Source organism: Agelaius phoeniceus, chromosome 1 (genome assembly GCF_051311805.1).
Source record: "Agelaius phoeniceus isolate bAgePho1 chromosome 1, bAgePho1.hap1, whole genome shotgun sequence".
NCBI lineage: Eukaryota > Metazoa > Chordata > Aves > Passeriformes > Icteridae > Agelaius > Agelaius phoeniceus.
This window is the reverse complement of record NC_135265.1, coordinates 63,620,417-63,644,229: the sequence shown is the minus strand read 5'-3', so window position 1 is coordinate 63,644,229 and position 23,813 is coordinate 63,620,417. Positions and strand designations below refer to the sequence as shown.

The 23,813-nt window shown below is 41.2% G+C and overlaps 1 protein-coding gene across 4 annotated transcripts in view; it reads left to right on the top strand.

Annotated features, from left to right (window-relative positions):
• LOC143694357 (uncharacterized) overlaps positions 1–23,813 on the top strand; it is a 174,675-nt gene that overhangs the window by 137,811 nt on the left and 13,051 nt on the right. For all 4 annotated transcript variants that reach the window (XR_013182795.1, XM_077180274.1, XM_077180276.1 and 1 more), the window contains one exon: positions 20,740–20,835. Coding sequence is in view for 3 of the 4 variants with exons in the window: in XM_077180274.1 (XP_077036389.1) it covers positions 20,740–20,756 (17 nt within the window). In the remaining variant the exon portion in view is untranslated. The remainder of the gene's footprint in view (positions 1–20,739; positions 20,836–23,813) is intronic.

The window sequence follows — 23,813 nt, the reverse complement described above, 5'->3', positions numbered from 1 at the left end:
CCATCCAGCTAAAGGGGTTCAAATTAATCTTTCCTCGCTGCTTTTTTTATTGCTCTCTCCCCCCCGGTTCCCTGTCCCCAAGAGCACCCATTCCGTCTTGATCCTCTTCTTTTTCTTACACTTAAATGAAATGTTGGCATTTGCCCTGAAAATGGTGGGAAGATTTTAATGTTTTTTTTCCTCTGGAAACATCCAAACTGGTGTTGGGAAAGTCTATGAACCAGCCTGAGGAAGCTGGTTGACTGTGACATGTTTGACAGAAACTCTGGGGAGGGTGACATCCTCCAAAGACAATTTTATTTAATTTCTCCAAATCCATACATCTTCCCAGCAGGCACGAAGACCTTCCCAGAGCTTCTGGAGTAATAAAGGACACCAGGATGAATCTGCTTATGACGGACAGTTAATGTCCTGGTTTTACTACATTTTCTAGTAGCCCTGAAAAGAGAGATGAAGAAACCTTTGAACTTCCACTAGGGGTTATCTCCTGTGGGCAGGCTTTCTGTTGTTTTAGGAGCAATCCTTCCCATGTGCAGCTGTCTGTGGTGGCTAGCATGAAATACCCGTCAGTCCAGCCAGATCTCTAGCAATGCATTTCGCCAACAGAAGAAGAGCCTTGCATCTATGGCAATTTTCTTTGATCAACAGTTAATCTCATTACTTTAAAGACTTGCCTTCTTGGGATTGGTGAGTCAGTAATTTGAGTACACTTTATAATCCAATCTAATAGAAGCCAATTATGAAAAAAAAGAAATGAGAAAGGAAGCAAGCTTGCTAGGTTTGTTTCTCTTTGGATTTGTAATGAGCTGATCTAGAGAAGGCAGAGAAATATTTTCTTCTAGCTAGCTTTGAATACAGTTGTGAATACAACTTGGGTTTTAGAAATTCAATCTCTGTCAGCTTCCCATCATGTCAGCTTGCATGGGAATCCTGATGATGTGTCTTTTGATCTAATTGTTTCCTTTTTTTAGATGTTACGTTGCTTCAGAGATGTAAATGTTTAGTTTTTAATAAGAGCTTAAGTGGTCAGATGTACAAAAAGAATATATTAAATAATCTCTTTGCAAAAATCTTTTAAAATATCTATTTTGACAAAAAAATGATGCATTTTGACAACATATAAATATCTAGCTGCCCAGGAAGATGTGTATGCTATAGCATTGATGACTGTCCTTGAAGAATTTGGTTTTCAGTAAGTCTCCATTTTATTTACTTTTCCCCATGAGTGCACTTGCATGTAGAAATGGAAAGAAGAGTATGTACCATCTTTTCTTATTACTTGCAACATGGAATTAAGCAAATCTCACAAACGGATGTTTTCTCCAGATCAGACCCTGGATGTATCATTAATTCTGTTAGATTTTTGGTGGCCTTTTCTTCCTTGAGGAATTGCTGAACACAGTGCTCTGATATAAAGGTTTATGTTTAACACTGGGGCTATTTGCAAGGCTATTTGCAGAAAGACATATAGTGTAGGATCAGTGATCATGTATCATAGCCTCAGAATGTCATTAAAACTCAACCTTTTTGTAGTGCACTGTTGTGAACATTTATGATCAGGCTGTAACAAGAAAAGGGAGATAATGTTAATGAAGCTGAAGATACTTAGGATAGTGTCATCTACTTAGACATGATGCAAAAGAGAATTTATGTCCAAAAGGAGATTGAACACAGAGCAGGTTCAATATCTGGCTTTCAGTTAAGGTACAGTTTTGGGGTAGAGAGGAGCTGAAAAAGGAGAAGGCAAATTGTGGAAGCAGATAAGCCCTAACCTCAGTGCAGCTTTCATTCTTGATGTAAATCTAACATCACAACATCTGAAGGATCTTACTGTATTATCACAGTAGTATTCACAACTTTTCAACTTCACAGTAGTATTCACACATTTTCAACTTCACAACTCTCATATGTGTGACCTGGTTATTAGTGTAGTATTGTAAACATACTGTACATACTGTAAAAATACTACATAGTACTGTGCACTGTTAAACTGCTGCCTTCCACATAAATAAACATCCAGGCTTCAGCTGCAAGTGAAATCACAGCAGGACACTTTATCTTGGGAGAAAGCTCCTACCCTCAGTGCTTGAATGATATGGGTATGCTCTTACTTGCTCTGAAATCCTGTTGGATAAGGCAGTTTTAATGCTACTTATTATCCTAGATGTTGTCAATCTGGAACTCAATGCACCTCCTGAGAAATAGTTTGAGAAACAACCCTTCTGTAAAACCACAACAGTTTTTTCCACAGGTATCATTGATAGTTTGGGATTTTTTTTAAATAGCAAAGACTAGCTGCACCTGAGCTCTACCACTTTAGTTTTACTGATTTGTAGTTTGATGTGATAATATGAACTACTGTGAACATAAGAAACTTGGACACACAGCTGCGAGGAAAAATTCAAATTAGATCCAGTCAGAACTTTAAATTATTACTAACACGGAAAATTATTTTATATTTGTTGGAAAAGTTTTAGTAGAACTGTGATGATGTTTTAAGCTAAGAGAGATAATTTTTTGTTTTAACAAGAATGTAGTTGAAATATCATGTAATTCACCTACTGGCAGCTTAAAAGAAAATTCAGCAATCAGAGGGAGGAAAGATGCACTCTTATCATGCTTCTAGCATACTAACATTAGTAACTTCCCTCTCCTGGCCTTCAGCTTCCATATCCTGGTGTGCTGCTGAGGAACTATTAGGAATGATGGCGTATGCCACCAATGAGAAGTGCTCATTGGTTTAATTCAGTAAATGAATGTGTTTTCATTCAGATGAAGAGGAGGCATAGCAAGGTTAAGGACCTTTTTTTGGAATTATTTTATTAAATCCCATTGGTTGCTCTGACTTCTACCCTGTAAACTGCAGCTCATCAGCCTGTCACTTGCCTCTGATCTAGGCTCATTTGAACTGAATTACAGAACTGTAATTCCCACCACTGTTTATGTCATATGGGCATACTGGCCACATCTTACCCTTTCTAGGAAATATTAGGTATTGCAAACCTAGAGATTATGGATGCTTTCTTTACAGGGGTATTTGCTTTTCTTATGCCTTCTTCAGTGAAAAATAAATACACAGATAATTGGTCTATATTGCCCTTATAATCAAATGTAGATATTATGTCAGCCTGGCATTTATTTTGCTGTACTATTTGGAGTTGTGTGTGTGAGGGGGAGGTCATTGTTTGTTTTGGGGGGGGGGGGGGTTGTTTATTTTTTGGTTTGGGGTTTATTTTTACGTTTTTAAGACTAGATAGGGGCAGTGTTTGTTGTATTGGCCCGTTCATTGAAAGAAAGAGAAAATGCTGCTGGTAGAGGGGCTAAAACTCATTAACTTGCCTTTCCTAAAACGGCAGATTCCCAAACCATGGTTTGCAAGCATCTGTTGAGGTTTGCTGCTGGTAATGAGTGCTGCCAGTGAGAGTGCCACCCACAGAAACCCAGTTCAAACTCTGTCAGGTACAAACATGCTGGCCCCAAAGTGAGTATGAATTCCCACTCTGGCTGCTCAGTCTCTGTCTCGCTGCACATTCCCAGCCCTGGAAAGCAGACATTCCTGTGTAATATATGGATATAGTGGCTTGCATGGCAGTGCCAACATTTTGAATGCAAAGGCATACAAGCATTTTGCTTCCAGGCACTTATGGGTCTAGCATAAAGGATATTGAGAGCTACATGTTGTGGTCATGGCAGCATGTAATGTCATGAGTGTGTCCCCATCACATATGACTTCTTGATGATGTCTAGGAAGCTTTATTTAAAAAGAAGATGCAAAGTTCAAGCTCTTGCTTAAAAAACAAAAGGAGAATAAATTACATTGTCTATAAGCTCAATGAGCCATATTTTTGACTTACAAGCAGTGAATTCACTGCTAAATAAATGGGTTGACACAACCAGAAGGTAAATTGTAGGGAAGGGAAAAGGAGAAGAAGGGAAATAATTTGGAGAACTTTAATTGTTCACAGTAGGTGAAACTCTTACCTTACAGCACACTGACAATAACCCCTTGTAGTAGTCAGTGGGGGTACCAGATTAGCATTTGAGTTTGAATCAGGCATGCATTCCTGCAATACATCTCCTGACTGCCCCCACACCATGCTTTGATTCTTACTGTGGAGTGGTCTTGGAGTACACAAACTGGATTCTGTTTTAATGAAATGCAATTGCAGCATGTGCTCCAGCAGTAGACTTAGTGTGATCCAACTGTCCACAGTACTCATATCTTTGGGATCAAACTGAAGCTAGTTTAAATTAAACCCCTCAAAAAGACATATAGTACAGATACAGAATGCTCAGCACCGTTAATTCCACTCTATAGATGCTCTTCTGGCTACAGAAATTGCTACTGAACAGTCAAAGTGCTTGTTACTACCTTTTCTCTGTTTTCACTCTTGTCAGACTGCTCCTCAGGCTCAGGAAGTGCAGCTGAACTGAGCTATCTGAAAGGTGTTCCAGCCAAGGTGAACACAGCCTGAGCTAGTCCTTATGAATGTGCACACAGGAATTGTTGCATAATGCATCTGTGATAATCAGGGAGAGTTAAAATCAGAAAGTGCCAAAATGGAGAGCTGAATTGCCATCAAAAGACCACAAATGTGTGAGGGGTTAAATCTGATGACATTTTTCTGCTTAAACTTTGCAGACTGGGCTATCCAGGCTCACAGCAACCTTAAGATATAGTTCCTGAGAAGAAAATTAGGCCAGAGCACACATCATGCCTCTGATTGTGGCAGGTAGAGGAGCAAGAATAAGAAATGTACACAATGGTTGTAGCTTCAGAAAATCTGGGACTCTTCTTGACCTAAAAATTGCATCTACATTATCAGGTTTAACCCATCATGGACTTTTCTTCCATTAATTTGTATAATTTCTTTTTGAACTCATTTATGGTTTTGGCCTTGCAAGCATCCTGGGTAATGTGTTCCACAATTTCATTATCCAGTGTGTAAAAAAGTACTTCCGTTTGCTTTAAGCCTGTTGTCTGATAATTTCATAAAATATCTTTACTTCTTATAATAGAAGAAAGAGGGAATTGTTGTTCCTTGTTTACCTTTCCTTGGTAATCTTTAATTTTATAGACTTCTATCATAGCCTTTCCAACCACCTTTTATTCTGGTTTGAACAAGAAAATCCTATGCAATTAAAAAAGACAAAAAACCCCAAACAAACAACAATCCAACCACTCTGCATCTGCATTAGCATTTTTACTCAAAGTGAGATCTGAAGCACCTACTTTCATATACTGTACATTGCTTGGTTGCTTCTGGCTGTGCCAGACTAGAAGCTCTGCTCCAGGGCTGCTGTAAACATGCTCCAAGTCCTACCAGAAACAGAAGGGTCCAACCCATCACTGATTCTGTTGGCAGTTTGGCCCCCATGTGTGGGAAGGACATTTAGCCCAGGTGATTGAACTATATCTGGCCCGAAATTATTTCCCTTCAGGAGCAGAGCTCTCAACAGCAATTGCTTTGATCTGTCAGTCCACCCTTCATCACCCAATTACCTTCTAATGTAGCTGTGATGTTATTCTTCCTGTATGGAAGCTTTATCTAAACCCCAGACCTCCCAGTTGCCTGCTCTGCACTTTGTCTCTCTAGTAATTTCTCTTTCTGGTGGTGGGTGCAACACAAAATATTTATACAATTTATACAATACATGTATTGATGCTTTCTCTTTTTTTTTTTTGCTCTTGATTCCTTTCCTACTAATTACAAATAGTTTATATGCTGTTTTAGCAGATGATAAGCACTGAAGGGATGAGTTCAGAACTTTGTCCACATGACACAACATGGTTTTCCTGAGAGGCCTGGGTTCAGCCAGAACACACAGTGTGTATGTGTGCATACATAGATGCTGTTTTCTTCGTGCATGGTATGTCACAACTGTCAGAATCAAATTTACTTTGCCCTGTTATTTTCCAGCCACTCAATATCAAGAGATATATCTGAACTCTTTGCAGACAAATTGCATTTTTGCTGCTTTGAATTATTTAGTAACATCAACATACTTCATTATTTACTGAGGCTTTCATCCTATTTTGTGCGTATAGTTTCAGTAGACATCACTGTGTGATTCCACTAGACTTCCCTCCACTGTGAAAACTGATCATATATTTCTCTGCTTTCTGTCTTTTACCAAGTTACCACCCCTCATGAGAATCTTATCTTTTGATGTAGGGCTTCATAAAAACCCTTTTGGATATGCAAGTAAACTTTATCAATGACATAGTCCTTTTCTATCTGTTCACCCTTTGAAGACCTTCATAAATTTTGATGGAGTTCCTTCCTGAAAAGCTTTGCTGGCCATACCATTATAACGAATTTATCTATATGTAAATGGGTTACTTTCCTATTCACAGTTAGTGTGGAACCTGGACAATTTGCCTGTAGTTTTTTGGACCAGCTCCCCTGCAGACCTTTTTTTTCAATAGCGGCATCACTTCTGTCCCTTTTTGTACCTCTGATATGAAGACCAGTTTGGTACGTTTGACTTTCTTCAGGAATTTGGGTGTTTTTCTCACATGAATGTAAGAATTTACTATTAATTTTGATGATATATTTTAAAACCTCTTCTACTGACATTTTGATATTAAACAGTTGCTCAGACTAAGTCCATGTGGAAATTCCCTAAGCTTTCCTGTAATGAAATCTGATACAGAAATTATTTGGGTTATTGGGATTCTGGCTGAAGTCCCCTAGGTTTTGATTTGCAAAACTGCCTTAGATTTTTATTATTAAAAGCCTTATATCCCCTCTAAAGTGTTATGGATCATCAGGGGTTAAAGGAGTTGCAGAGGAAAGAGCCCTGTTAGTTCAATTGTTTATTCTCCTTGTCTGCTCTGAGATCACTGTGGGGACTATACCAGATAAAGCTATCTGTGGAAACTGGGCATTCTCTTATCTCTCCTACGACCATCAGTGAAATACCAAGATATCTAGGAGACATTTAAAAGTAGAGATAAGTTAATATTTTTTTCTGCCTTTTACTTCTTTTGCCATTTCCTTTATAGAAATCTTGTTGGAACTTTTCTTACTGAGAGTATTTGTGAATAATTAAAAAAAAAATCAGTATCCATACACCCAGTCAAGAAGGATTAATTGACTTTTCTGGTTCCTTTGCATAAGACCATGGCTATCTACTCCCAGGACTCTCAAGACTTTCATTTTCAACTTCCTTCAACGATTCTGGGCTGTGACTTCTCATGTTGTAGATCTGAAATCATGAATTACCAGCCAGCTGGAACAGCAGGAGAAGGAAAGTTCATACATACCCTGAGCTCCAGTTAGTCACTGTGAGAAGTGCACAGGAGCTCTGCTGTTTCCGTCTAATGCTGGCAGAGAAATTACCAGCAGCTTATCACCCCAGCAAGTTTTAAGGTAAGCTTAGCAGCTAAGTGTTGATACTGGAATATTTGTCATCAGCACTCAGGGGAACCATTCACACCTCAGATTTGTATAAACTTTACATCTTAATGTGAAAAAACATATGCATCTAACACATGTAAAGCTGCATTTGAATTCAAATGAGATTAAGAAGTGGTTCCCTGACAGTCTTGCTTTTAGAAGTCTGTACCAATGCCTTGCTGATGATTTTTTTTTCTGGTCCCTAGTGATACTGAATGCCATTTACTGTGAACTGCTGAACCTGCAATGACAAAAACAAGAACAAACCTTGGTTGCAATGGTAGGCGCCACTTTTGGCTATTGTGAATAGCTATTCCCATACATTTTTGCCATCGTTGTTTCTTAGGGCGAAGTCAACAAATGGCCCTTTGTGGTACCCATATGAATCAATGGAGACACATGTAAGTGGGAGATGACAATAACTGGAGAACCTTGATGACTAAGGAGCTGCTAATTCAGGGACTCCCAAATAACAATCCAGCCATCTGGCCAGCCATTCAGCTGCCTGCTGTGAAGCCTCTGCATTTAAAAATTTTGTTATCAACTTTACAATAAAAAAACAACCACTTGAGCATCAGCTTGCAGAGCAGACAGGACTAAGGAATCCATTATTTAAATATAACCCTTTCTGTCAGTTGGGAGTAGAGGGGGAAAAGACAGGAGCTCTCCCTTATCACTCAACCTCTCCAGCATGAAGAAATGAACAGAGATACAGTTGGAATAATTAATTCTAGTGCTTCATGTTGCTGGAGAAAAGTCAAATTGGTGGTGGTGTGTCCTTTCCATCTGTTCCCCATGACCTTCTCTCCCTTCCAGAGGAACTTCAGAATGTATTGTTTCATACTAAATGCAGACAAGATGAAAGGCACTGCCAAAGCCTATACCTTAAAAAAATAAATAGACTACTGAGTGTTGTTTGCTTAGGTGATGAAATAGAAACAAATTGATGGGAATAAAATAACCTCTGGAAGTAGTTAGATAAACAAAGGTCTCTCTTGGTCTAAAGAACAGCCATATATGGTTTTGTGCTGAAATGGATGCTTTCCTCCTCAGTAAGCTAATAGAGCAATTAAAGACAACTTTTTTCTCTCGATAAGTTGAACAGTTGACATGCAATTGCCAGGGAAAATAAATTCCTCCCAGCACCATTCTTACAAGCAAAAACTTTATTTACTGTGTAGAAATTTCACTGGACATTTGGTGAAGCTGATGTAAGAAAGCAGTCCCTTCTGCTGTTGTGAATCCATGATCTGCTCAATGCAGATAATCCAAATTCCTTTCTTTCTGGCATTTAGCTTTAATAATGCTTTAGATCTTCCTGGGTACACACTGTAAATGTTGTCAGATGGAAGCAGCCCACCAAAATAACTTTTCTTGCTGTTCTGGGAGTGAGGTACAGGTTCATTAGCCATAAGCAGAGTACTTGTAGTGAAAGAATCACTAATATACAAGTATCGTAGGACTTGGCAAGTTTCAGGGAACTGTGTGAGAGCATGCTGTGTGAAAAACTGGGAGGTGGGAGACATGTCCATGTGATTTCAGTGATCCAGAATGTATCATTACAGACAGAAACATACAGGTGTATGTGCACATGCCTGCCATCAAATGTCATTTATAATGGCCAAACAAAACCTTAGCCATGAATGCTCCCTTCTTGTTCTTGAGAAGAAAACCACCATTTTTTTTAGTCTCATAAATAATTCACATGATTTATGATTACAACATATATGTATTTACTGTGTATGTATTATGCTCCAGTGGAAAAGATAGGTCCTACATCAAGACTGAAGGTGAATCTCACTTCTAATTTCATCCTCATGATCTATCAGTCAGCAGTAATTGTCAGTTATGAGAATGAGGCACACAGTTTCAAATTTGAAAAATCTACAGGAGCTCTCAGGATGGCTGTATTTTGAGCCTTGTAGTTGTGACTGCTCCCTCACATTTTGTCAAACCTTGTGGATGTTCCTTATCAGTCCTTCCTGAAAGATGAGGGTTCCATTTTTGGTGATATGCTGGCCAATTCTGTGAAAAGAAATGAATAAATCTGGTTATCTTCCTTCTCTCCAGGTGAGATCTCTGCTGTTCTTTTTTCTTTGGAAACCTGTTTCTCATCCAGAGAAAAGTGAAAAGAGAGAGTGGGTGAACAGACACAGGGAAGTGCAAAGGCTTCACAGACATATTTTTTTTCTTTTCTCAGCAAGGTATCATCTGTTCCTCAAAGTACTTTATTTTCTCTTCAGCTTGCTTGGAAACATGGTCCAGACAAGGATCAGATGGTTTTTGTCAGCTCCAGGACGGATTATTGAGTTGTGTCACGTCTGAAGCTGAATGTGAACATAACATGCAAGTTTTGGCTGTTATAGAAGTTGGCTGTGCACTTGCTAAAGAGTTCAAACTTGTGCTTTATCGATTCCCAGAGAGCTTCGAGAAGAACAAAAGGTTCAAGCCTTTGCTACATAGGACACACTGCCTTATTTTAGGAGCTCTCCTTCTCCTGGCCAGCAGATTTCAAAGCCGAAGGTGAGGTGTGAGAGGCCTGGGAGTCCCCCTCCAGAGAGATCAAGGAACTCATGAGTCTGCCTGGCTGCATGAAGGACTGAAAAAACAGCTTTGAGGAGCATATTTCTTTTATGCTTGCAGATCAGAAAGTCCTTATATTCCCATGAATTTTTCAACCCCAAACACAATTCTGACTTTCTAAATGCCAGAGTGCTAGGCACCACAAAGACTATTGCTGCTGTGATTTTATGCTGATGGGGGTTTGTTGATGATGGGCAGCAAATATACAACTCTTTTTAATGTTGAACATTGATACCAAGCCTCCTTATGTAATCTTCTTGTGCTTAATTTTGGTCTCCTGTGGAAACAGGCATTGTAGAGGCTCAGAACAAGGATAGGGGATTGATATGCTTAAGGATGGGAAACCCTTTTACTCCTTGCTTCAAAGCTTAAAGGAAAAACACAGAGAATAAAAGAGAGTCTTCAGAGTCTCTCTTCTGGCCTAAGGCAATGGAACAACCCTATAATAGGCTCTTTTTTTTTTTCCCTTAGAAACCCCAGTAGCATAAATTACTTCTGTTCTGTCACAAGAACACATTGGGGATGTGTCCTATAGGATACCACAATCTCAAGGCATGACTCTAAACGGCAATGGAAAACCACACGGTGCTTCACAGAGTTATTAATTCAGCTTGTGTCACACACAGAAACAGCACACACAAGGAGCTTTGGTAAAAATGCTGCTTGACAACTGAGCTCTTTGTCCCAATGATTTCTCTAACTCTACCCATCTAAGATGAACACACTTGCTTTTTTTCATATTACTACCAGGAGGATACCTACGAAGCTCAGTGGCTGTGTGCTTCTTGGTCTTGTGAGTCAGTAGTAGCTACTGAGGGCTGGGACACACAGCCAACAGAGTCAAACTACTGCAGTTTACTCAGTATTTTACCAGGTGAAACAGACTGTTGTATGATGTGTTTAAATAGTGGTGCAAGCACACCTTGAGACACTCATAGGAACTGCTTTAGAGCTGCCCTTGATGAGCCCATGTTGTCATGATGACAATTCTGGCCACCAGCTCCTCCTCCTGACATGTCATGAATAACATTTGGGATGTCTGCTTCTCTTCCAGCACTCACTTTTCCTTCGCAGATGCACAACGCCCTTGAAACAAGCAGTATGTGGATGTTTGTGTGGGCGGGGGTGGGGAAGCATTTGGGATGAGTGGGACACCTTCATGGAGAACTGTATGTTAAATAACAGACTGAGAGAGGGAGTGATGAGTCTCTCAAGGAAGCATAAACACTATGTACTCATTAGAAGACTCATTATAAATAAAGTACAGGAAAGGTGCTCTGAGACAAAGCTTTTTTGTTGGTTTTTATTAGGACAAAGAGCTCCTTTAATAGGGCAACTGAAAAGCACTTTGCTGCAATCATTAATAGGCATTACCACTTCTACTGACTTTTTGGGAACAGTTTTGTCCTTCTCACTTAATCTGCATTAAAGGGACAGGCTCTTTATTCCATATTTATCCTGAAAAGTACAAACCAGGCCAAGACTAGGGGGAAGGAGTGAGAACCCCAAGAACTTTTACATGTCAGCCCAGTGGCAAAGTTTGGCTGATGGAGTGAAACACAGCAGGCTGCTGATAGACTTGGATAGGCTCTTCTGCCTGGATTTCCTCTATTTTAGGAGCTCCAACTGGGTACCTCAACCCACCAGAGGAAAAATATAGCAAAAAAGGGGAGTAGGAGAGAAAGAGAGGATCTCACTCTCTCAAGTTTCACTGTGTATTTTATCACTTCTGCCAGACTGGAACAGAGTTGTCTGCTTTAACTAAGCACTGTGCTTCTAGCTTTCAAACCACAAGGATGGTTGTAATTTGGCATCCAAAAAATGGTAGCCATTTTCTCTGTAAGTTTAAGATACCCTTCTTGAAGCTGTTGAACCTATCAGGCTATCAGCCTGCTGGAATACAGCTGTGGTAAGAGTGATGGTTTGCTGTTTATAATTTTTAGTTGTTTTATTTTTTCTTCTCCACAGTGGAATTTTAAGGTCTGAAAACACTTTTTTTCTGAGATTTCTTTCTTGCTTGTTGTTGGATTTTACCAGGCTGGGCTTGATAAATGTGCATGGAAGGCTGAGCACTGCAAAGAATTGGAAATTTTTGCATTATGTGATCTCGAGCCAACACATGTGATGAGCATGTGGAAAGGGAGATATTAAAAACAATTGTAAAGAGAAGGGAACTTTGTTATTTGCTTTTAAAAAACATACACATATGACTTGGAATTGGCTGGTTCTCCTATCTGCACAGCCACATGCACATAGCAGTCCTGCTTTTCAATAAGAAATGAAACAGCTGACATTTCTTTGCTGAAGGCCAGTGCCTGCAATTGCAAATGTTTCATCCCATAGAGGGTGTTGCCCTTGCAGGACTGCACGATCACTCCAGCAAGGTGCAGTTGAGAACTAGACCCAAGCTGAATTGGATACATTGCTCCTGGGCGAGAGACTCCTTGACTTTCCTTGGCTAATACTTGTTTCAGACTGTCCCAAAACTCAGGAGTGGACACATGACAGCCTCTCTCTGGAGAGGCTGTGCCTGACACATACTTGCTGTGTCAGGTACTGTCTGAACAGTGGCAGACAAGCAGAATGCGCAGAATGTGAACCTCTGTGCACCACAGTTTTTGGTCCTTGTTATTTCCCAACTTCTCCCAAGACAAAGCACATCAGCTACCAATGAAACCTTTGAGAAGATTTTCTCTGCAGTTCACCTCCTTTATTCTCTATGTTTCTGTTTCCTCTTTGCTTATTTTCTCCTTCTCCCCTCTAGTTCTGCTTGTGCAGTTCAACACTGCCAAGTCCTCACAGCCCCTGATGTATGGCAGTGCTGGGTGAGATCAACAGTTTATCCTGCTCAGCACCTTGCTTCTGACGAGGGCCAGAACTGAAGAGTTTAAGAATATGAAAAAAATGTGGACAGAAGTAACACCTTTGCCTTTTCATGTAGCATTAGGTTTACTCTGGTGTTAATTTTCTCTATAGAGAAGGTTACTTAGAATGACGAAAGTAATCTCAATGAATTGTCTGGTCCATTATTTGTCATTCTTACTGCACAAAATAAGTATGTCTTCCTAGGTTGTTTGTACTGTATATTTACTTAGGCAAAGTATTAACCACTCTGCTTCCCAAATAACTATCCTCAGCTGTTTGTAGTAAAGGTTAATGAGAGAACTGTCAAAATCAGTATTGAGTTGTGAGTTTTGGCCTTTGTGACAAACCTTCAGCCTTTTGGTTAAAGGTTTTTCTTTTAAATTAATCAACTTAAAGAGTGAATAATACTCTTATAGCTCAGTTCATTTGAAATCAGGCTTATATCAATTTAGATTAGACAGACAAGAATCAATGCAAGGTGTCATTAATGTCAGCCAGTGTTGAACTGAACTGAGTGAACACATTGTGCTTTACACCAGTTTAATCACTAGTTTAAAAAGGAACTTAGATTGAACTGCTGTGACCACCTTGTAAAGAAAGGACTTTGCTTTACCCCTGAGGGCTTTCGCTGAAACAACAGGACCAGCAATGAGCACATCTTAGCTTTCTCCTTTTGCATGCATTTCTTTCAAGACCTTTCTATTTTATAGGGCAGACACCCCAGGATGTTTTAAGAATGGCACATACAGGTGGTACAACACAGCGCCATGTAGCAGCACTTGCTTCAAGCAACGCAGCTCAGGGACTGTATGACGTGATGCCTGCCTCTTGCAGGGATATGTCCAACCTAAGGAAGCCAGGTTATACCTGACTTAAAAGGCACAGCTAGGTAGGTAGGACCGTGGGCTGTGCGGCATCCTACAGGCACATGGCATGAGGAAATGTGGATGATCATTAAACCCCATTCTTGTTCACCTCCTATTTTCTGCTGCTGACTGCTGGGGTCTGGGGAGGAACTGCAGTATACTTGCTGCCACTCCTTGTGTAGCACAGGCTGAACTCAAAGCCTCCTGGAGCAAGTGAAAAATCCCCTCAGAGCTTCTTCCCTAATTGAGACAGGTTTCTGGAGGAGGTCTCTTTCTCTTCTGGATACTATAGAGGGGGCTCAGTGTTCGGTTATTTTACAAAATGGCTTTGAGTTGTAATTTGAAAAAGCAAATCTAAAAAGCAAAATGCAAGAGTGGTTTGCCTCTCCTCAAAAGGTCTCCAAAAACTCTCAGCCATGGAAGAACTCGGGGATCTTGCACTGTATCTAATGTCCCAATTGCCTACAACTCTCTTAAAATCAACACCACCCTCCCCCTAAACAAACAAAGCAGAAAAAATCCCCACAAAATCCAAACAACCTTCCTTATAGCAGGCTTGTGTTGGGAATTTAACTCCCTCAGAAATGAATCTGGACAACTTCCCAGATAATATATCTATCCCTCTAATTCCTATCTCAAGGATGAAGTTGATCATAGAAGAACTGTGGAGGACTAGTGAGTTATTCTCAGTGTTTATCAGAGTAGCACCTGGAGGTGATCTGATCTTCCTGCCTCCTCAAAAAAATAAATCTGTCTTTCCTTGGCTAGCTCACAAATCTGCACTCAAACCCTTCTGTGCCAAACATGTGCAGGTGTACAGTATGTGTGTTACTACTGAGCCATCTGCAGCCTCCCCTGCACGGCAGTTGTTGTACTTTGGAGTTCCTTTCCCAAACAAATGGAAGTCCGCAGAACAATTTCAATAGCACAAATTAAGAAGCTAATACTTTCTCAGAGTGAGATCAGCTTTTGCCTGAGCTCACGTTGCAGGAACAGATTTTTCTCTCATTCTGCTTGTCTCACTAAAGAAAATATATGACAGGCAAAGGAAGTGACAGTGTAGGATCCACCTTTATCACCCACACAGGGTATTTGCTGTACAGGCAGTCCCAGTGCAGGGAAACAAATGCTAAGCTTATTTTTTACCTGAGGGTGTTTGGTCAGCTGGTCAAAGCACCATTATCTAACAGCACTGAGGATTTGTGTCGCCCCTAGATCAGCAGAACCACACCTGATCTCAAGATCACACTGAGCATCCACTGTCAGCTGCATGAGGTTTTACTGCTTAGCACCCTCTGCCAAAACACACTGGCTTCTCCCCTATTCCTTAGCCCCCTCAGATTGTGACATGCATTGAGTAAACAATGCAGCCCCTGTGTTTATAAGGGGAGGAAGGCTGTAATGTGTCCATGAAACCAGCAACATCACCCCTTCCAGTTTTTGTTCCCGTTGGTGCAACAGAAAACATCAATGTGCCCTGCTGTTTTCTGCAAACCTCAAGGAGCTGCCAGCCAACACGCTGAGCTGGTGAAATTGATGACTGACTAGATGAACAAAAGTGCACTTTGGGGACCTCCCCATAGTCTGTCATTCACTAATGTTGTCCTCCCCTTGACTTCTGTGGGCTTCCTGGGGAGCCAGCTGTTCCCCACACGTAGGTCGGCAGCTATGTGGTGTTTGTGAGCGTAGGCACAGCTGTGAGTGGTGAACCAGAAACAGGTGAAGAACTTGTCCTAGTGCCAGCAGGAGGTACTGTGGATGACATGTAATCTGGAGGCTTTCTGATGCATCTAGGCACTTCTGCCTTATGCAGCTTTGGGCCCCCAAAGCTATGCCCAGCAGACCACAAATAACACATACTTTTAAAAAAACCCCAGAAACAATGATGAACTTTTAGCCCTATTGAGTCCTGCTTTTTCAGAAATGTCTTCCCAAGAGAAAGCTAGTAGAAACTGTCCTCTGTTTGTGGTTCCTCCTATGCCTCTAGCACCACTATTTAAAACAACCTCACTGCAGAAGCACACTTTGCCTGTGCACATACCTGTCCATGCCCACAAAGAGAGATGGAAATACTCACTTATGAATACATCAGTGTCTGCTTCAAAAGAATTGTTAGCTGAACATAGTGCATTTCTACTCTTCATAATTTCAAGAGCTTTTTTTAAAATTTGCCTATTTTCCATGCCCCTGTATGGTTCTGTATTTTAGAAGGAGGGACAAAAGAATTGGTTAGATCATATAATTTGATGGCAAATAAGAAGTTTGGGATGTGGAACACTGTGTATCAGCGGGAAAAACATGTCAGCCCAGATTTTTCTGGACTGAAGTAAAAATGTTTATTATTTTAAAGTGAACTGCACAGGAAAGGTGTGCTTTCCCAAAAAGTCTAAAACTTACACCCCAAAAATTACCGAGATCTTCCTCTATGTCTGTTGCATAAATAATCTGGAGAGCATAATATTTAAAGTAAGGAGTCGAGCTGTTCACATAAGGTTGAGTTGCACTGGAGCATGTACTGCACTGGAGGAAATACTGCCTGTGTTTCAATATTGCTTGTGAAACAACAAAGGGTTTTCAACCAATGCCTCTGCTGAGTGTGGAGGAATTAGGCCTTTGCTTCTCCCAGTGCCTAAAAAGTACAGAGTTTCTGCATCTCTTATAAAGTCACCAATGTCTCCAATTCTAAGAAAGCCCTTAAAGTCTCTTCAGTTCTAGTTTGTATTCTCTTTGGTTTTTGTTTTCCTCCCACACTTCCCCTCCCAGGCTTCCTTTTGCATGTTAGTGCCAAAAAAGAACAAGAAAAGGGAGAAAAGTGGTCCAAAACTGGCACTTAATTATTTCAGAATTTTTTTGTAAATGCATTTTATAAGTTTTGGTGTGTGTTCCTTCTACTAAAAAGATTTACTAATCCCTCTGGAATGAAAATGATTCGAAAAATGTCAGTTCAAAGTTATTCTGAGGAGTAATTAGCAACCTTAGCCAGCTCTTATAAATATCTGTTTAGGACAAATCCTTCTGCACAAAACTTTCTAGTGACTTATTTTGTCTGCAGTTCTGACCTTGGGCAGATACTCTGTTTACCGGTGGTCTCTACAGTCAAGCAACCATTAATCTAGAATAAAGGCTAATAATTTTGTAAAAATTATCTTGCCTTAAAAAATAAGTTATGATTCTGCAATTTGCAAAGGTCTAAACTTAGTTAAAATCACCACAACATTGTTTATGGCTTAATTACAGAGTTGTTTCCCTGCAACAATCAGGTGTTATTCCCACAGAACTTCCTGGCTGTCCTTGGCTCTGCCTCGAAAGAGAACACACCCTCCATGAGGCAGAGATGCAAGAATAAACATTTGGCAGGGGTATGTTCCTTTTCGACCTGCTCCCTCTGTGCGCAGTCAAGGATTTTATTTTATCAAAGGTATTGTATTCCTTCCAATGAACCTGAACACTCTGCTGTCCTACTGACATCAATCTGGCAGTTTCTGTGTGAATGATATCTGTGTCATTCCCACCTAGAGGAACTGTCCATAAAAGTGATCAGTGGCATCAGTTTCCAAACAGACTGAAGACAAAGGCTTGTCTCACTTATAAGGCATTTTCCAACATGACACTTGTCAAAGTGCCTATCTCCCAGCGTCTAGTGTGTGCTTTGTTTTCATTTTTAAGTGAACTCCAGTCAAAGCATTGATATGCATGCCTACTGTATACAAAACTGCCTATGAAAAGGACCTTTTGCTTCCAGCCTTCCTGGGTTTCATGGAAGGTGATCTCAGTTGCATGTACAGAGGAAACCAGGCTGGGATCAAACAATTTCATCCTTACCCCAGAAATTTCCACTTTTGAAATGCTGAGGGTAGAAATGGCCATTTTTTTTGGTTTTTTTTTTCAGGGCTGCATTGTAGTATTCTGCAAAAGGCAGGAATTTAGGGCTTAGCTACATTTGGGAAGACAAAGCATTACTTTAATAGAAGAAGTGATCAAATTAGCCAAAGAAACCTAACTATGACAGATGCCATCTCGACTGAGCAGTTTACAATTTGCTACCACAGAAGGAGCGCAGAGGAAGGTGAATACTGACAAAAGAGCATTCTTTTCCAAAGCTAACTGCTTTTGAGATGAATGTCAGCTCCTAACTTTATAATGAGACATATCTATAAATCCTTTATGCAAGAGGTTAATAGGAGCTGGCAGTCTCTTGACTTGTGCAGTTCGTTCAGCACTACAAGGGAAGAACCATGTTGACAGAAATGAGCCTAAGTGCTAGGAGTCAAAACTGGTATCCCCCACAGTGATTAGATGGCACATTTGATATATGCCAGAGCAGGACAACTGACAGATAGCTGTGTGGAGGTGGCAAGCCCTTATATATAGTAACTACTTCAGCTCCTTAGAACTGAGCTATCCCAATAGCTGCATATGTTTTTAAAGAAGCCCTAAAAACCTACAGCCAACCACAGTAATGAATTCAGGGGGTAGTTTAATGGAAATCTCAAGAAGGAATGTAATTAGATGAAGTCAATTAGGCTGCTTGGGGATTTCTAGCTGCTGTTGTTGCTATCTGGGAACCCTAATAGGACGATTAGGATTAACTGAAATCAGCCTGATTGATTAGGGCATATAAACCTACATATGCCAAATTCCAGGGGGACGGTGTGCTTGAGCTTGAATCCATCTGGAGCTATGAGTCAGGAGCATGAGTTTACTTTGCTGGCCTCGGAGAAAGCGACAGATCAAGACTGCATATACACAACACGCAAAGCCAGGCGGTGACACAAAAAGGCTGCTAGGGAAAGGACTGATTTTATCTGTTATGGCGCTGTATGTGAAGGCCATCCAGTCTATCCTGAGGAAGTGAGATTAATGCTAAGCAAATCTTTTCCTTTAAAAAAATACGTGTGTATAACAAAATAAATCTGTGTATCCTTTGTACAGCTTTTTAGGCTCAAGTCCTTACTCAGTATGGCTGTGAAATTCCCAGGAAGTCAGAATTATTATTGCAGTTATTACTGCAGTTCTGTTAATTTCAGAGCCAAATTTGCAAACATGAATTCAAAAGTGCAAGAAAAAACTGTCAGTGAGTAAATCCTGACGCTTCTGTGTCATGGGTCGAGCACACAAATGCTTATTTGCATACATTTAAAATCCAATCTATGCTGTGCAGGGAAACCCCACCTGCAACCTTCTTAGAGGACAGCTGAGTTATCTTGGCTGTATTTGTTGTAGAGAAAGATCCTTGTGGCCACTAAAGAGTTTCAGGAATAAAGGCTGGGGGAAAGAGGGGAGTTGAGGGGGGACAACAGAGAAGAGGAGAGGGGACAGACCAGATTTCTGTTATTCAAAAAAGCTGCTCTAAAGCAAGGTAAAACAGTGCAGGCAGGAGCCTAAGGGATCTGATCCCAGTCATTACCACTCATGCGAGGGAGAGGATATGTCAAGGGTAGGGAACGTCTTGGGGGACCTGCAATATGGTAACTCACTTTCAGCTAAGTGGAGAACAACAGCTTTAGCTGTACAGTTTAATAACAGGCTAGGCCACTTTGTGCACCGGCAGGGCTGTTAATGCACAGTAGTCTGCCTTTCATTGTTAGGAGAGGAACCCCGCAGCTCCCATTTGACAGCCAGAAGTAAAATTATTTTGCCGCTAACATTTCTCTTTGGCATGAGGCAGTGGGGTTGCGCATTGCACTCATCCTGCCTGCAGCTCCCCGCACCTGCAGCTCCCTCCTCACAACACAGGAAGGTTCCCATGGGCTTGGAAGCAAGGGATTTTTGCTTTCCTCCTGTGGCTCCCATGCTATTCAGCTCTATTTGGGTGGCATACCCGCCTGTGTACCATGGCTGCCAGCTGTGGAGTGCTGTGCAGCATCCTGGAGTGCCTCCAATGGTATTTTGAACAATTAGTAACCAGCCCGGCATGATCATATCCTAATGAATTGCTGAACTGCTTTCTTCTGGTTGAATACTGGGCTAAATGCTGAAAGAAAGTGGACACCTGCAGATTGTATTGGCCAGGACCTGTCAGTGAGAATTTGCCTGAGTTAGGACCACAGGACTTGCCTCAAACCTTCCCAAACATGTCCCATGTTGACCTTAATATTGTTAATTTCTCTTACTGTTTTAGGAAGCATGCTTCACACAAGCATCCCCCAGCAAGTCAAAGAAACAGAGGCCCCTATCATAACACCAAATGCCACAATCACTAAATGGCACTCTCCTTAGTTACCTGTTGACCCGTAGAAACTTTTGTCTTCTGTTAACTGGGCTTTATTAGGAAATGACAAGGGCATTTTTCCCAGTACCACCCCTTTGCCCATATTATTAATAATCCAACTCACATATTCACAAATCCAATTTAAATCTTCTAAGAGAAAAGTCATTAGAAAAAACAGGTTACACAGAGAAAAATGTTTGAATTTATCCAGTATTTTTTGTATCTCTTGCTCTATTTGTCAACCTCCTAATCAATACCTTCATTTGAATCGTTATAAAGGGCTACTGGACATTCTCGAATTAATTTTATTCAAAGTACTTCCTTCACTGCAAAATATTTTATAATATTCCCAGTAAAATCCTTAACAAAAAATTTGGTGAAAATTATGAAATCTCCTTTGAATGCTGCTCAGTGGAATTATTTTGCCATCATCTCCCAGCAAGTAAGAAATCTTTTTCCTTTTCATAAATGTTTCATATCTATGGGTCTGACTTGGCAGTAGCTGCAATTATACAGGTAATTCTTTTAGTGAAACGGATCACCTCTGACAGAAGATACTAGTATGTTTTGTCTTCTATAGCAAATGAGTTATAACTGACTGGGGCATCTGCTAACAGAGATCTTCTTTGTGTTGCCTTTTTGGTGTGCTATAATGCTTTTCATAATCTATTTTTAAATTTTTTTTAATTGTACCTGGTTTCCTGGAAGATTTAATCTGTATCAGAAACAGTTTGATTCTTCATTTTTCATTCTAGTTTAAAAAAACTAAAATCACCATATTTCATGTAGTTAATGTCATTTTTGTTCACAGTGAATCCCAGTATCTGAAAATCCTGGATAAGGAAGAGAGACTGCAGCCAGCACTTGCTTCTGTTGCTAGACCATTTCACAGCTTCTTTCATATGCTGTAAGTTTTCACAAGATTTGATAGAAAGTCTGTGAGACTTGGGGGGAAAAATACAGGATTGTTTTTAACATGGTGGCATTTGACCAAACAGGAAGGAGGAGGAGGGGGAATGTGAAAGTCAAAAGTGTAATAGAGGCTGGAAATTCTTGAACAGATGTAGCAGGTGTAAACATGTTTCCTTATTTTGGTTCCTGGATTTAACATCCTCCTACAAGACTTCAGTGTGCTCAGAAAAAAGGTTATATGTGCAGATGGTAAACTGCTAAAATGCCCAGAAGGTTCAAACTCATCTGTGCTTGTGAAGACAGGGAGAATTTCCCATCGTCTGACTCACAGGTGTTTGGAGCACTCCGAGTCAGAGGCAGGTTCAGCAGTGCCGAAGCACGGCAGTGCTTTGCTTAAGCAAATGCCTTTGGTTATGTGCTGGAAACATGCAGGCTCTTTCTCTTGTGATGTCCAAGTGGCTAAGAACATTGGGAGAGCTCTCTGGAGCAAGGAGGTGGGGAGAGACTTTTTGGCATGTGGTCCACACAGTCATTACAAATTGAGGCTCTGGGCTGTCGCTGTCCCTGGGCTGCTGCTCTCTCTTCCTGACACATTGTGCTGCCTCGGGTCACTGCCTCGCTGCTTGCCTGCCCATTGTAGTTTTGATCATACATTCCCTTTTGGCACAGGACGATTATTTTCTGCATTCTGCTAGGTCCTCTTCCCGTTTGTCCCTATTAGTCTGTGGCCAGCACAGGAGCGAAAAGAAGCAGGTGTCTTAAACGCTTGGCTGACATGCTGGAATGGGGACACACCGGGGACAGCTCTGGCTGTGCGAGCAGCGCTCACAGCACGCTCTGACCGGCCGTGCTCAGCACTGACAAGCAGCGAGGAAGCAGGGGCCTGCCTCTGAAAGTCCTGCTTGTTATTAATAACAAACATACCTGACACCTTGCGTGGAGGAAACGACAATGACACCACCACAAGGTGGGCAGAGAATGGGCACTGCCTCTGCAGGTTCACCCTCAACCCAGCACTGCCCCGTAGACTCTGTTCAGACCACCCCACCTGTCTCCATCACCGTGTCCAGCTGAAGCCACCCCACCTCCGTGTCAGCTGTCCCCATGCCCGTGATGATGGCTGGCTCCTCGTCTCCAGCCGTTAAATCGGTTGTGTCAGCTGAACAGCTGGCCCTGCGCACGACGGACAGCGTGCACCAGCATCCCTCCAAATGTGCTGCAGGGTCAAAAAGAGCCTGCCAGCACCTCCCTGAGGAGCAGCTGGCTCAATCCGAATCTAGGTGAGATGCAAGCTGTGCTGATGGAAAGAGGAGAAATAGTTGCCCACTACTTCCTCCTCCAGCAGCCCTCTAATATTACCAAGATCTTAAGTAAGTATCAAACCCATCTGCCAGACTCATACACTAGGAAGGGGTTGAACAGCAAGGTGGCAAACTTGTGGGTGACACGACGTTATTTGTGGTAGCAAAAACCATGGCACATGACAAAAAACATCATCTCATGATACTGAGTAATCGGGTGATAAAACAGAGAAAAGGCAACATAGATATGTGTACTGTAGTGCCAGTGGGCAAAGCAGACTTTACATACAGAGTTGAAGGTACTGAACTCGCTGTTAGCTCTCAGAAAAGAAATCCTTGAAGAGCTGTGAATCTAGACATATTTATGAAAATGCCAGATCCATTCTCAGCAGTGTTCAAAAAAGTAAATCAAATTTTAAATTTAGTATAGAAGAAACAAAGCTAAAAACACTGCTGCATTCTGATATAAATACATCTGATGTGCCTACACCCTGAAAATGGTGTTGTTCAAGCCTGCTAGCTCCAAAATGGTAACAGAAGGGCAAGAGGAAGGTCCAGACTGTGGCATGGCTTCTGTACTGGGATTTCAAAGCAGATGAAGAATACATATCTGAAAAATCAAAATGTGAGGGAGAACATGAGAGAAATCTGTAAAATCATGAATGGCACCAAGAAGGCAAATAGGGAATGATTGTAATTGACTCTCATACCACAAGAACTAGGAGCATCAGATGAAATTATTAGGAGGCCTGTTCAAAACAAACAAAATAAGGGCTCTTCTTTAAACCCTGCTTTGTTGGAGTGTGCCACTAATTGTCACAGGATGCTGCAATGTCAAAAATTGATATGGGTTCAAAAAGCAATTACACAAATTCATGGAAGCAAAAATCCATCAAGGGCTATTAAATTTAAAGATACCACATCTGTCTCAGGGAAGTCCCTGAGCCACAGCTTGCTGGAGTTTGGGACAGCATGCCAGGGAACTATCATTGTGTGCTTACCCCTCTCTTATGCTGTTCCCCAGGCATCAGCTGTTGTTTATGTTTGAGAGAGGCTATTGGGCTGGATGGACTTGTCTCAACCAGCATGGCTGTTCTTATGTTTGGATGCCAGGAAATTAATTTTTCCACATCCAGTCTGTCGGAAATGATGCCCTTTCTTTCATACAAGGACTTGGGTAGGGTGATTTGGGAATTTGTTAACTCTAGATTATTTTAATCACCTGTAATAGGATTTGAAGACTGAGGCAACACAGACATTGCTCTGAGCACGATTTGGTAGCACATCTCCAAAGCATGACAAAAAGCAGGGGGTACAGGTTTCACTGCTCTCAGATTCCCTCCTGATGTTAATTCCAGACCCAGTGCCCACTCTCAAAAGCCTGAGTAGCCAGGGCTTCTCTAATAACCAGAAATTCATCAATCAGAAATCTCTGATATATGTTTGCAGGTCCCACTTCTGTGGGACTGGAGCAAAATGCAGAGGCTTATGACAGCCTAAACCCTCACCATCAGCCTGTCCAGACAATGGAAGTTTTCCTCCTTATTTATTTATAATGTAGATACATTCTAAGATGAAGCCTAGACTTTTTTCAGCTTTTCACCACCCACCAATGCATCTAGCTGCGACCTATTCCTATGGTCAGCCACTCCATGATGCCGTTTAACACACG